The sequence below is a fragment of the Sceloporus undulatus genome, chromosome 2 (assembly GCF_019175285.1).
Source record: "Sceloporus undulatus isolate JIND9_A2432 ecotype Alabama chromosome 2, SceUnd_v1.1, whole genome shotgun sequence".
Taxonomy (NCBI): Eukaryota; Metazoa; Chordata; class Lepidosauria; order Squamata; family Phrynosomatidae; genus Sceloporus; species Sceloporus undulatus.
Window position 1 is genome coordinate 54,336,517 of NC_056523.1, and position 15,504 is coordinate 54,352,020.

The 15,504-nt window shown below is 40.3% G+C and overlaps 1 protein-coding gene across 2 annotated transcripts in view; it reads left to right on the top strand.

Moving 5' to 3' along the window:
* The window catches only part of PODXL2 (podocalyxin like 2), a 64,468-nt gene that overhangs the window by 21,217 nt on the left and 27,747 nt on the right, over nucleotides 1–15,504 (top strand). For both annotated transcript variants that reach the window (XR_006102454.1, XM_042454454.1), the window contains exon 2: nucleotides 9,156–9,440. Coding sequence is in view for 1 of the 2 variants with exons in the window: in XM_042454454.1 (XP_042310388.1) it covers nucleotides 9,156–9,440 (285 nt within the window). In the remaining variant the exon portion in view is untranslated. The remainder of the gene's footprint in view (nucleotides 1–9,155; nucleotides 9,441–15,504) is intronic.

Sequence of the window (15,504 nt, forward strand, 5' to 3'; positions counted from 1 at the left end):
GTGGAAGAGAGGGTGAGACACAGCAATTGTGGGGAGACCTACCACTCTGGCCTACCATTCCAGGATTTAATACACCATTAAGGTAGGTGGAAAAGAAACATTTGTTCAACCTTTTAGGAAGTCAATGACTTTATTTCCAAACTATCCATATGAATCTCAATGCAAAGAAAGAAAGAAAGAAAGAAAGAAAGGAACAATATCGTCTTTGGCAATTCACACTCCCATATTGAATTAATTCTTATAAATGGTGTGGAGGGACAAGACTACAACAACTAGTTGTGATCCCATAGTCAGCATGCTCCTCTCACCATACCAATGACGTTCATACATTCAGTTAGACATGTCAGAGGGCCCCTTTGTGTACAAGCTTTACATAGGTTGGGTCTTTCAGTCAGAATCCTGTTGACCATGAGAAAGCATTGACAAGTGGGGTGTGTATAGGTTGTATGGGTGTGTATTTACATTGGTGATGCAGATTGGTGATGGTTACTCTGTTAGCTGTCCCCCTTCCCAGTGTTCACACACTAAACATGAAAGGGAAAGGGTTCTGTCAAAATCTTCATTCACTTCCTGTTCCTGTGATGCTAGAAAAAGTGGAAAAGCAGATGGTTTCCAGACTTCCAGCTAAGAAGGCATTTCTGCTGCTGGTGATTCATGAAGACTGGAGAGGAAAGTGATCCCATGGAGAAAAAAACTTCCTATTTCCATTTTAAGTTTTAGTAGAGTGTTTGCCTCTGTGGATCACTGGCATATGTCCAAATTAGATTTCTTCATCTGCTTCTTCCCTTTTATCCAGTACATATGGCAGTATCTTTTTATAGTTGGAAGTACTGTGTGTGTGTGTCTGAGACATACAGAGAAAGAGAGAGGGAGTACACTTTTCTCAGATGCATGGTTACTGTGGATTCAGGAGCTGGCAACTATCCTGAAATCCTACCTTTATTATTCCCTTTTGATTGGCTGTGGGTGCATGTTGGGTGCTTTCAAGTCATTTCTGACTTATTGTGACCCTAAGTGGTTTCCTTGGAAAGATTTGTTCAGGGGGGAGGGGGGTTGCCATTGCCTTCCTCTGAGGCTGAGAGAATATGACTTACCCAAACTCACCCAGCAGGTTTCATGGCTGAGCAGGAATCAAACCCTTGTATCCAGAGTCATAGTTCAATACTCAAAGTGCTATGCCACACTTGTTATCTGTGTTTGGCTATATGACATATTTTATAGGTGGCAGAAAACAATGTAAGCCTTGGGTCCTGTGCAGGGAGGAAGGAAGGTTATAAAAACAAACAACAAATGTAAGAGAAATCAAAGTTTAACATAGGGAGGGTGGGAACCATGCAATCCTCTAGCCGTTGGACTGTGAATCCAAGCAAACTGAGCCAATATAGCCAGTGTTTGGGAATGCTGGGAGCTGTAATCCAGCAACTTCTGGAGGGTTTCATGATCTAGCCTTACAGGATGAGGAAAGCTGATTCTAGTAAGTCCACATAAGACATTAAGCTTCCCAGGCAGAAAAAAAAACCCATTGATAAGAGGGAGGTTGTTCATCCATTAAGCAAAACCATTTCTGTTTTTGTTGAATAATGCTTAGAAGTCAGAGGTATCTGGTATCTTAAATAAATACACCTTGCATTTGAGTATAGGTGGTGAGGAGGAAAACATTAGAGAAATTAAATATATATTTCTAACCAAATTCCTAGTGTAGGAAGCAGAACTGTATGTGAACCATATTTTGTAGTTTAACATTTGCCCTATACAGTTGGCCCTTAGTATCCGCTAGGGTTTAGTTCCAGGATTCTCTGTGGATACCAACAGCCATGGATGCTCAAGTCCCATTAAATACAATGGTATAGTGAAAGGGTGTTCCTTATATAAAATGGCAAAATCAAGGTTTGTTATTTGGAATTTATACTTTAAAAAATATATTTTCAAACTGTGGATGCTTGAATCCATGGATAATAAACCAGAGCCCCAACTGTATATTACCTGTAACACCATTTTGAGCACCCCACAATACATAGTCCATCTTGTTGGACAGGTTAGCCTGAATGCTGGCCATGAGAGTGTAGAGTGGCCAGAACCAAAAAGAAAAACAACATTTAAACAGCATACCTCCAAAGTGACCCGAAGCAGCTTTATTTTGCCCTGTCTGTATGGGCCCTGAGTCAAGAGGGAACTGCAGGCAGGCAGATGTGTGTGATGCCTGGTTGTGTGTGTGTGTTTTCTGATCTCAGGGAGATCAACTTGTTAGTGCTTGCCCAATTTGCCCTACCTTGAGACTCCTATCTTACATTCTGGTTGGTGACATTCAAGTTCCATTACACTGAAGTGTGTTCCCCACGGTGGAATTGCCATATGGCAGGCTGTAAATCAATTAATCCCTTACTGTTGGCTGCCCAGCTTCAGTCTGTAGCTCTACTTTAATGTGGCTCTGTGATAAATTCTAATTCTTTCATATGGAGAAGTTAACACAGACAACTGAGCATTGGCATGTTCAGTCTAGTTTTCACTTTTGTTATGACCCTTATGGGCTGTTGTATGGTTTATGGCTGGTCATGGGTTCACTGTGCATCGATTATGGTATTGTCAGAGTAGTTGTGCTCCTTCTGTCTAGGCTACTTGCCATTAAACAAGTAATGATTTCCATATTATGATTTCCATATTACCTGCCCTGTTGGAATCCCTTTCACAGTTTTGTTTTGTTTAAATTCTGCAGGCCTTTCCTGCTTTCACTTGTCTTATCCTGCTGGATTCTTTTTCTGCCTTTCGTCAATTCTTGACCTGGGTCTCACTTAACTCTCTTGGTCTAGTCTGGTGCCGGTCATGGCTCCAGCCTTAAGCCTCCTGACTCATTTAGTCCCTCTGCCCGACAGGTGGTTCCTCCAGACAGGCTTCCTTTTGGCTCTGCAGTCGACTAGTGTTTCCTTGGGATTTTTGTTCTTTGCTCTTTTACTGTTTCACGGCTTGGGGGATACCCTGCATCTGCTGTCCTTTGGGAACTGGCTGCATTCCCCCCTCCCTCCTCACAGCTGTTAGCTTGAAGAACAAGTCTCCCTTTCTTTAACAGCTATTCCTATGTAGAAAAGAAAGTATGATACAATCTACCTCTGTAGTCTTCTTGCTCCTATGGGTAGAATTTAGATTTCCTTTTCATTTCCTGGTATATTCTTTATGGGGGTGGGGGGAGAACTGACCTCAGCTGCACCCACTTTCCCAGCTGAGTTCTCTGAGTGATTCCCATAAATGCTGAAGCTGTGATAAAGCTTCTCTCATTCTGCTCCTCTCTTCCTTCTCCTGGTGCGTGATTTGACTTTTAAACAGATGAAAGGAAGTTTAAGTCACACATGCATTGCTTTTTCATGGTTCCCCTCCTTGTGAACAGTCCCGGGTCATGACAAATAAGGGTTGAGCCCCTTGATGTTACTGAACTCAAATGCTTCTAAATTTCATTTTGAAGTCAGTCAGTCTGGTTATGTGTGTGTTACATTTCTTTGTTGTTTTAACCCTGCCTGGTGTTTGAATTATGTGTTCCTAAATCCATCAATAAAATCAGTTTTTCCAAAAGCCAATATTCTGCAAGTGCTGTGCTTAGTAGTCTCTTATATTTCTCCTTCCAGGAGCAATTGAAATATCCAGAGGTAAAATCATGCTTAGATCCAGCATGGTGAAGTGGTTTAGGTGTTGGGACTAGCACTCTGGAGACCAAGGTTCAAATCCTTGCTCAGCCATGGAAACCCACTGAGTGTGAACTTGGGCATGTCACACTCTTTCAGCCTCAGAGAAAGGGAAAGACAAACCTACACTTAACAAATCTTGCAAAGAAAACTCCTAGGTAGGATCACCATAAGTCAGAAATGACTTGAAGGCACACAACAAAATTCATACTCAAATGAGAAAGAATGAGCCTAGTGTCAATTAAATAGGGTCCTTTCATTTTGCAAGCCTTCCCAGTATGTTTTCCCTACTGTGCCTTTTCTTCATTTTATATCTTGTTTTGTACTTCTGTATATACTGTATACAGTATATATAGACATGTATACATTGTTATATATTCTGAAATTTTCATATGTAAGCAGTTTATAAATATCCATAAATAGAAAACAGCTACTTACTTTTGTGTTTCAAACAGTGTAATTTTTTCTTTGACTGAGGATTATAGACTCTTGTGGTAAAGAGGACCATGCCTATTACAGCCTTTAAACTGCATAAACAGTTGAATGTTAAATGAGGGTAAACAAATTTCTGAGAACTGAACCTCCTACACTGATAGGATTAACTTTCCTGAAACCCAGGTCCATCACAAGTTCCTGGAGCCTGTTAAGTTGTAGGCCTTTTACAGAGATTGTAAGACGAAAAGAGAAGAGGTAAGAAAAACTTGAAAGTTTGAATTGGCACCAGAGGATCTTCTTTTATGGAAATAAAAATGCATGATGTCAAGTCTACAATTGTTCTCTCACTATAAATCTTATTTCTAAGATCTGTTCTGGAGGAGGAGATGCCCCTTACAGTATCTCACATATTTACTGATGAAACACAAAACTCAGTAAGCAGTCCTCTTCAACATACTGCTTTCCAAATGTTTTGAATTTCAGCTCCTATCAACTTCAGCCACAATGGTCAGGAATTCCCTGAGATGTAATTCAAAATTTGTAGGATGATGGCCTCACTTTGGAAAATTGTGCTATGAAGCATCTACCTTAAGATAAATGAGTTTCCCTCCTTGCATAGCTACATAAACAATAGACAGAGAGCTCCGATGAGCTCAGTGGAGTTTATTTCTGGGTAATCATGGCATAAATGTTACGAAAAAAAAAAAAGAATCCTATTACAATTAAAAGCTGAGAGCCACTCACTTAAACACTGAATATAAGATGGCCAAATGGTATCCCTGTTGTACATCACACACAGGAATGGAACAACACCTTTCTAACAACAAAAAATATGAAGCTACTGCTTCTGCCAGCTTTCTAGGGATTTGTACTGTGATTATTTTTACAACTGATTTATTTGGGTTTTTTTCCCATTACTGTAAAATATTTATATCCTGCCCTGTCCAAAGATCTCAGTGTGACATACAATAAAGTCAATTTAAAGTATGAAATAGTAAAAAATAATATAGTCTAAAATGTCTCAATGCTTCAGGAAGGAAAAGGGAGGTTAATCTTGTCAACGAGATTGCATTTTTTATGGATAGGTGCAAAATTCCATGTACTCATAAAAGGGTTACATAGGCATGCAGGAAATGTGTGTTTTAGTCATGTATATCTTAACAGCTACACGCACCAGGGATTTGCCGTGTATGTCTTCAAGCAAACCCTGGAGACCACTGCCAGATTTATTGTCCCTGTACTTTGTGATGTTGCTCATCACAAAAATGGAAGTGAGAATCCCATGCCTTTACCTATCCAGGAGCTCACCTTACATTGGTAACTGGTGGCTCTGATGTCACCAAGGCAGTGGATTTGAACCTAAACTTTAAAAGAGCTGTCCAAAGTGTTGAACCTGTTTTGGGAATAGTGTTCAGAACCACAGATAGCTCTTTCAAAGTTTGGACTCAAATTGAGAGCAGATTTATCATCCTGCTGCTATTGAACCAACCATCTGCCACAAACAAAGCCACTTATACAGTGGATCCTTGTTATACGCTGGGGTTTGGTTCCAAGATCCCCCGTGTATAACAAAATCCGTTTATGCTCAAGTCTCATTAAGTATAATGACATAGCAAAATGGTGTCCCTAATAAAAAATGGAACATCAAGGTAAATTTATACTTTGTTGGAACATTTTCAAACCGTGTATGCTTAAATCCGTGTATAAAAAATCCGTGTATAAGAAGGGCCGACTGTACAACTGGGCAATTGGGTCCTTTCAGGGCCAACACTGGGTTCTAACTCCACTACCAGTGCAGCAGAAACCAACCACCTTAAGGGTTGGTCCTGCCTTGGCTCCAGTACTTAAGGGCAGTTTTGTCACTTGGGTGGCAAAGGAGTTTGGCCTGGAATTCCACTGGTCTCTCAGGCCTGATGTATTCCATTATTATAGGAAAGTCATGGACAATACAGGAATGAAGGATGGATTTACTCAATCATCAAGGGATCCTACCAGTCATGGTCATTTGTATGTCCATTGCTCAAGATGAATTTGGAATGGTCTGTTTTGGGCAAAGCCTGTGTGTTTTCATGTACAATTTTAGTCTCTAGTACAACAAGGTTTTTTTTTAATATATCTGTTTTGGGGTTCTCTAGAGGCAGCTGTAGTGCTAATAATAGCATGGTGACAGCTGCTACACAAGAGCAGAAAAATTCTAGATGCAACTCTGGCCTTTTCTCTCCTTCCTCCTCTCCCTCCCTCCCCACTTCTCTTTCTCCTTTTCTCTTAAGCTTCCTTACAGATTGAGCTAGGAGAGTATTGGAACAAGATATAATTTGACCTGCAAAGGCATCTTCTGTAGTGGAACATATTTTGGGATGTTTTGGCCTTAGTGACTGACTGACTCAGCCATGTGCGAATAACACTGGATGAGGTTGGTCCATCCCTTGGGATGGCTAGAGATGACTTGGTTGGCTGCTTTATACTGCAGTATTTTTCTTTCCAGGACTGCTTATTTCAGCCATCCTTCTGCTTGTCTTCAGTATTTAGTGTCAGTCTAAGCTGATCTCCTTTTAGCTCATTTTGTGCTATTGATCTAAAATGAGATACACTGATATGGGGGAGAAGAATATGGGGGCAATAACAATTTCCAAAAATAATCAGTTGTGAGGTTGCTTGTACCTTGAAAAAAGACTGAAAAAAGCACTCTGAAGTTCCAGTAATTAGTTACGTGTTCTTTCTGTCATATTTAAAGCCCCACATGGCTTATGTCCACACTATTTGGCAGACCGTTGCTCCTGGTATGAACTGGGCCGGACTCTGAGATCCTCTGGAGAAGCCATTCTCTCCGTCCCAACACCATCACAAACACAGTTGGTAGGGACATGAGAGAGGGCCTTCTCGGTGGCTGCTGCTAGACTCTGGAACTTCCTACCCAGGGAGAGCAGAATGGCTCCCTCCTTCATGGCCTTCCGCCGGCAGGTGAAGACCTATCTATTCACACAGGCATTTAAGGAATTACTATAAGAATAAGCTGGGATGTTGGACCAGTTTAAAAATTATTTTTAATGTACATTTTTAAAAAAAATGTTTTAAATTATACTGTTTTTTAATGCTGTGAAGCTGCTCTGAGTCCCAGTCCTGGGAAAAGAGCGGGATACAAATAAATAAATACATGTTCCAATCCAAATACTGTTCTGGGTGCCATCCTCACCCTACTGAATACCCAGCAATTCCATTTTATGCTAGTTTAGCTTGGGTAGCTGCTACTTGGGACTCAGTGACTCAGTGGTTAAGACTCTGATGATTCCAAGATCTGTAGTTTGAGGGCCAAATGCCATGTGATGGAGTGAGCTCCTGTCACTAGTCCCAGCTTCTTCCAACCTAGCAGTTTGAAAGCATGTAAAAGTGTAAGTGCTTCAGTGAGAAGGTAACAGCACTCAGTGTAGTCATGCTGGCCACATGACCACAGAGTCGTCTTTGACAACGCTGACTCTTCGGCTTAGTAACAGAGATGAGCATTGCCCCCTACAGTCAGACACATCTTGACAACCTTGTCAAAGGGGAATACCTTTACCTTAACCTAGTTGCTTCTAACCTATCATTTGTTAATTGTAAGCATATATGGGCTAAGATCCAAGTGGATGTTGATAGTGTGTACAGCTCTACCAGGGTACTTACACTGACATGTTGGAACAGAAGGACTACTCCTTTCCCCCAGGTGCACAATGACTGCTGGACAGAGGGCCCTTTCTCAGCCCATCACCAGCCATTAGGATCAGGCAACTAGTCATGGTCTACCTATTGTTGTACAGCCAAGGAAAAGATATTGCACAAAGATGTACTAGATCCTTCATTACAAAATGCCTGAGAAAGTACTTATACTGACATAACTTGGACATTTCAGCTGCAGATTCAGATCCCTGCTACATTGCTAGGAATTTTAAACAGTCAAGAGTCAAGTTAACTTGAGTGCATGCACTATTTGGTCATTTAGTTCACATGGCATTCCAACCTACTATTTTATCTTTTCTCTGTAATTTTAACAAGAATAGTAAAGCTACGTAGTTTCAGATAGTTTAATAAAACAAGCACAAATAAATTCTTAAACAAAAGCAGGATTTATTTAGCAATACAGAACAGAAGAACAGGCACATCAAAAAGAAACAAAATATACAACTCTAAGAAATCAGACACAGAAATTTGCGTAAAGGCTTTGGCTTGGGTTGCCATTCTTAGTCTTGCTGAGTTCATAAGATATCATACCATTCCTAGTGTCAAATACACTCTAAATCTCAGCAAGTGGAGACACTACCCGTATCCTTTGTCCCTGGAAAGTCACTATTTCAAACTGAGGAAACTCATTATCAGTGGGATTGCAATTCCAAATTAATGTATGATCTATCCCTATAGATCTTTGAAGGTATATTTTGAAGCTATAATGAACAGAGGGAAGTTACTGACACACTTTAATACCTGAGGAAGGTTTGAGGAAGGGAAACTGAATGTTAGATGTCTTGTTAACATCTAACAAAGTTGGCCAAAAAGAATCTAACAGTGTTTGCTATCCAAAGGGTAAGATAAAACATTGGTGATGGTGTCAGCGTATGTTCTTCAAAATAATTAAAGAGGATATACTATTGTTCAGATAGGTCTTAGAAATGTTCAAGTTTTGTCTCTGAGACCTATGGATTGTGCTTCATTTCATTTCACGTGCAGCATTTCAATTTATCCCTAAAGAGAGACCAAACTCTTCCAAGACAATTGGTTTTCAATGCAATTAAATGCACTATTACCTTTCTGTACCATGGAGGTTTTGAACTACTTCCTTCAGGCTGATTCTGTTGCAATTGTGCGTCATTTCCCAAGCACTGGATACACTATATTTTTCTTTCTTGAGAATAACATTGTTCCCATAGATAATCTGTTTATTGCAGTTGTGATGTTGCTGTGAATAATGTAGTCATGCCAGGGGATGGGAAGGGAAATGCTTCTTCTGATTTTTTTGCTTTCAGATCCCTCATCTGTTCTCTTCCCTACATCTGATGAGACTCTCATTCTTGTTTGTAGGCTCTTTATGCATCTGCCTTCCTGTATTGGAAGACTCTGGTACAGAAGGTCTGAGCTCAACTTCCCTGGTGGATTTTAGAGCAATATCCCAGCTGGAGTCTTTGGATTCCAGTGAACAGACCAACCTGGAAGTGTCTGAGCTTGTCCCAAGTGCCCTGCAAGCCTCACCTGGCTCAGGTTTCTCTAGTGAAGAGAATGAAGACTCCAAGGTTCTTCAGTCCCAGTTTTTCTGGGAAGATGGTGGGGACATCAATGATTCCAGCTTGTATGTGGGACCAGCATCAGGTAATCTATTTGTGTTCATTTCTTCCCCCTTAGTTTTTCACTTCAGACACTTCTAATGCCATCCTGATGCAATTCTGGCAAAAGAAAGGTGGAATTCAAACCTGTATGTTTTCTGTGCCATGTAAGTTTAGGAACTCCTCAAAAGGGAAATGGATTAAGATGTTTCTAGGCAGACAGTTTCTGGTGCTAACTAATTTTCCTAAACAACAAGTGGAGTTGCATTTGGCTTTCCACACTTTGAGGGTAAGAAAGCAGCATAGGTTCATGTCCATGTATTCTGTTAAATTTTGTCCATGACATAGCTGTGTGAGTGGGGATGAGTCCCTAAAGGTGAGCATCCATTTTCTTTCAATGAAAAGAGTTAGGTGTTTTTTTTTAGTCATGTTCAAGTGCTTTGTAAAATTAAATCAAGATTGTGCAGGAACTTTAATATATGTTCAAAACACTGACATTCAACACAAATCTGGCAGGGTTTCAGTTAACATCTTAGATCTCTAAATATTAGTTCAAAAATGAATAAAAGTATTTAATTACAGTGATTAAAATGACACTGACTGGGAAGGAAACAGAGATGTACTTGGCAAGGTGCTGATGGGTTCATCTGCCAAGTACATCTCTTATATATTAAGTTACCATATTTTGAAAAGCAAAAAAAAAAAAAAAGACCACCCCCTTACTGACTACTTCAAACCATTGGTTGTTATGACATCTCTCACTTTAAATATCCCCAATATCAACTGGATGATTGCTACTAGTAATAGTCCTAATTTTCACTATATTTAAATAATAATCTTTTTAATTGATTGTATAGCAATATTTTATCATACTAACTATTGATCTGGTTACGTCAGTAACATTCTAACACAACCTGGGATTAGAAGCCCATTCATCGCACTTTTTCATCCATCCCTGTAGCACAACAACCCTATGAGGTAAGGCAACATCAGGGAAGACTGTCAAAAGGACATTAAATTCACAAGCTATAATTTTGGTCATCCAGAATATATGCTATATGGTGCTTTGTTTTGTCTCATAGATTCACAGTCATTAGACTTATCACAGGATTTTCTCCACAAGAATTGTTCAGAGGGGGTTTGCAAGCAGTCTTTGTAAGGAGGCATCTCCATCTCTTCTTCTCCTCCTCCTCTTCCTCCCCTTCTTCCTCCCCTTCTTCCTCTTCCATCTTCCTCCTTTTCCTCCTCTTCTTCATCTTCTTTCTCCTCCTCTTCTTCTCCATCTCTTCTTCTCCTCCTCTTCTTCCTCCTCCTCTTCTTCTTCTCCTCTTCCTCCTCCTCTGCCTTTTCCACTCTTCCTCCTCTTCAATGCCCAAATATGCGTTTGGAATGGGGGGGGGGGGAGGTTAGCCAGAAAGGGAAGTACATTTCTGCCATCTGTCTAGGAACAATGCCAAAATGTCCTCCATTTTGATCATGCCTAAGAAACCATGCATTTATATTAACTTTTTAAAAAATTAATCAATTTTTTGCGTGTCCTCCATTTTTAAAAATGCATCCTACATTAGAAAATTTTGTCCTACTTTTGTCCTAACATTTGTCCCCAGTTTGGAGGTTCAGAATTATGGAACCCTACTGGCCAGTAATTAATCTTATGGCAAGACATTTCCACCTTTAAAATGGGGGAAAATCATACAGAACCGAACCACCAAACAGTAGTGCCATGAGCAAAGGGGCATGACCACTATGAGAACCCTAAAGAGTGAATAGTTTTACAGAAAGGCCACATTCAACTCTAGAATTTGGGATTCCCCACCCCCGGCTTTACCTGCTTGCATAAAGGAAGGGGCAAAGTGGGAGCAAACAGTCTGTTTGTGTCAGAAGGTTGGGATGTCCAACCCAGGACGGTGCTTTTTGTTGTTGCTGCCAAGATTTGTAAATCCACAGCAATCCCTGGAGGTAAGTCTATTTGGATGTAATACACTATAATCATGGATTGAAATGTCAGGCTAGTCTGCCTGGTTTGTTTACCTGTTCATGAAATGGATGGTGGGAAGAGAGAAGTTAGTAGCCATGTACATGAACATGCAACTAACGTGTGCTCTGCTTTAAGAAGTCAGATTTTTTTGGCTAGGTCTGACAGAACAGAACATGACTTTAGGAATGTGGTTTGAGATGCCCAGGGCGAGAAGGTGGGGAAATTGGAGTGGGGGAGCATATTCAGGTTTTCTTGAAAGCTTATGAGATTATCCTGTGCAATCTTGACCTGGTTTTCAGGCAGGCCATATTATGGTAAGTACAGCATGAAAAGTTGACCTTGGACTTCTGTCTTTTTCTTTGAGATCTTCTGTACTTTCCTTTTTTTAATTTTTTGTTAGAGTAGGCAGCTGCCCAGTCTGACTCCAGTACTGAATTAGAAAGCAATATCATTTCTACTTGTATCTCAGTGTGCAAGCTTCAAACTGAATGAAATAGCTGAGCATCCTGCTGGGAAAAACACTGTGATAGTGCCAGCCTTGTACATTGTGCTTCTATAAGCCCTTCTTCTTCATATAATTTCCCCTCACCCTATTTGTGGTGACATTTTTTGTCATGTTTTGGGAGTCTCTCTCTGGACTCTTTTGAGTTCCAGAGAGACCTTTAAGCAGAAAGTAAACCATAAATCCACTTCTAGTTAACTTCCATTAAATTAAAGTCCTTTCCTATGCATAAAACACCTCTGCACTGGGCCTCCAAAATTGGCAAAATTGCTCTGTATTCCCAGCAGGGTATGGAAAGGGATATGAGCAGGGATAAAGCTCTGCAAGGTCCTGCTGAGGGCCAGTGAGGCTTCTGGACTCCTGACAGTTGCTCACCCTTGTCTTAAAGGGCAAGGAAAACATACAGAATAGCTTTATTATGTACTTTCAATGTAACTGAACTGACCAGTTCAGTGATGAGTGTCCAGGTGTGTGTTGCAGTGCTTAGTGCTAGATTATGACTCAGCAGAGGACCCTGGTTCAAATACATCGTCTGGATGTTCTTAGGCCAGTCACTATCTCACCAGACTTGTTACCCCAAGGTCAGGACCCTGATCACCCCTCAGTTTTGATATCAGTCTAATTATAAAAGGGACACTGGGGTGGGTGACCTGGAAGGGCAAACCCACTGTGGAAACCTGGCCATACTACATTTGGAAATCCGTTTGGCTCTAGCAAGGGAGGAAGCAAGCACCCATCACAATTTTATTTTGTGTTGAACCAGAACTAGCATCCTGGATAACATCTTTAATACCTGAAACCTGGAATGTATTCAGAGCTGTCACTGGTGAACACTGTGCTACAGTAAGCATATGTACCTGGTATAGTGGTTTGAGCATTGGACTACAGCTCTAGAGATCAGGGTTCAAATCCCCACTCAGCCATGGAAACCCACTGGATGAATTTGGGCAAGTCACACTCTCTCAGCCTCAGGATAGAAATGGCAACCCTCCCCCATGAAGAAACTTACCAAGAAAACCCCTTAATAGGTTTGCCATAGGGTCACCATAGGTCAGAAACAACTTGAATAAATCTAACAGGTTAACATGGAGGACAAGAATATAATCCACTTATGACAAAAGTATTTTTTTAGGTATAATGGAACTAAGGTTATATCCAATCGGTAGAGGTTCAGGAAGTCATTTTATTGTTTTATTGTTTAGTAACTGTTGTTAATGTGGTTATTGTCTTATGTAGTTAAGTTTTTGCTCATTCTGTTGTTAAAAGTTTGTTGGTTTAAATTAAATTTATAAAAACACAAAAATATCAGGAAATATATTAAAATGGATTTTTTTTTAAAAAAAGAAACAACTTGAAAGCTCACAACAGTAAAAACAAGTGCAGAAGAACTAAGCCTGTTATAGAAGAATCTTGCAAGGAGCAATGACAGAAGCTCGCCCCCAGTTCCTATGGTGGTAGTAGCTCTTTCTGATAATGGTACAGATAAAACAGAGATGACAGTGGGAGATGCCTGTACAAATAAAGTGGACATGACAGTGGGATATGCTTGCTTGTTTTATTTCTTAGTTGTTTAGAAATGCACACATACATATAAATGCACTTATAATTATACTCTAATCTCTGTTTATATTAAACACAGGCGTGTGTGCACACACCAAAACCAGGGGAGCCTTTTGCTTTTCATGAGCATTGTCCCATAGTTGCCTACAATACTCCTTTGCTTCTAGCGTCTGCTGAAAACATCTGCTTCCTGTGCACAGACTGACAACAAATTTACTTCTTTTAATCTTATCTTCAGCCAAGCGTTTATAAAATTTAAGCACCTTTTAAAGACAACACCTAAGAGGCTTAGTGATGAACATCTCCCTGCCTGGTGCTACTGCTGTTTTCCTCAGTTGATTCTGTGTCCTGTGTTTATGAGGTTTCTTTAATGCCAGCATGCACTCTGCTGCTATTTCCAGGTGAAAGCTCTTTGGCGACCCAGTGCTATGGTTCCTATGGGTAGGTCTGCTTCATCATATAGATGGTTTCCTTTCAGAGAAATTCTAAACAAAAGGCACTAATCACTTGGTGGCTATTAGAGGTCCTGTACCATAAGATTAGAGTATGAGTAGTCACATTCTGGCTAAATTCCAATTCTAGTAATTGCATTCTGCTTCCTTAATACCATCCTCTTGTTCAGTCCCAAGGCGACTTTAAAAATGGCCTTTCCCCTACATATAGGTTTCTGAAGGAAAAGATACATAGCTGTTGTTTGCATTATCATTTGTGGAGTACAGCGTGGGTTTTTTTTATGAGCATATGAATCAACAGTGTGGTATGTCTTCCTAGCTAGTATTTGTACTGCAAAATAAAGGCATGTGTTACGCTTTGCAGATGCCAGTTTTGCCTCTATGTGAAGATGATTTATATGTAAGGAAAATAGAGTGTATTAAATTGTCTTAATTTCTCTTTTCTCCATGTATTATTAATGCCAAAATGTACTGGCCCAGTATCAAATCTTAACAGTAGACAAAATGTTTCTTGCATTATTCTGGCTGACAACTTCTGTTGAAGGCATAATAGAAATGGGTGTCCTCTTGATGGAGAAGCCTAGTTTATTATAAGATGGCTTCTACTTAACAGTAATTCAATTGCTAGTTAATTTGATTTCCCTCAATTTAATTAGATAAATCCATTATAGCCAGATTGCTTCCCTTACAAGTAACACAGTGATCCTCCCTTTTACAATTATGGGTTGAGTTTGATTTAAGCCTATAGGTAGATAAGAGTGAGTGACTAGGAAAAACTAATTATCAGATCGACATTGCTGTGTAAGCAGTCTCTGTATCTACTGCTGGTAGAATGTGTGGGACTGAACAGAAGAAAGAGCCTTGAGATGACCCTAGAGATGTTGTTGGACCGCAACTCCCATCACCCCAACAAACATAGTTAGTGGTAAGGGATCATGGAATGTGCAGTCCAATGGGGCCATATGTTCCCCACTGATGGTCTAGAGAACCATCCTGTTTGTTTTCACTGTCAAATCAGATACCGCTTTGAAATACACAACCAGGACATGAAGGTGATTGCCCTTTCCTTCTGTAGCTGCCCAACAGTATGTTTCTGATCCTGGAGGTTGTATATAGCCATGATGACTATATGACTCATAGTCTGCTTATGTATTTAAATGCCATCTAAATTAGAGGGAGCATGGTGTAGTGCCAGGGTTCAAATCCCTGCTCAGCCATATAATCCTACTGAGTGACCCTGAGCAAATCACATACTCTCAGCCTCAGAGGAAGGCAAATTCAAAGCCTTACTGAACAAATCTCACTAAGAAACCCCTATGATAGGTTCACCTGAGGATTGGCATTCGTGTGGGTAGACAAGATGTTCATTTTTCTGTAAACTTTCTAGTTAACACTGACAGACATATGTATATCTGTATCAACATGGGCTGGCATCCTGGCATCCAGTTGGGAATTTATGACATTGTAAACCAACTTACGGTTGTGCAGATTTTCACAACAATTGTATTCCCAGGAGGGGAGCATTGTCATATCTATACCACTGGGACCATTGCACAATTGGATGGAGTAGTGTGGCTATTTCACAATGGTTATGATGCACAGCAGTAAAGCACTTTGT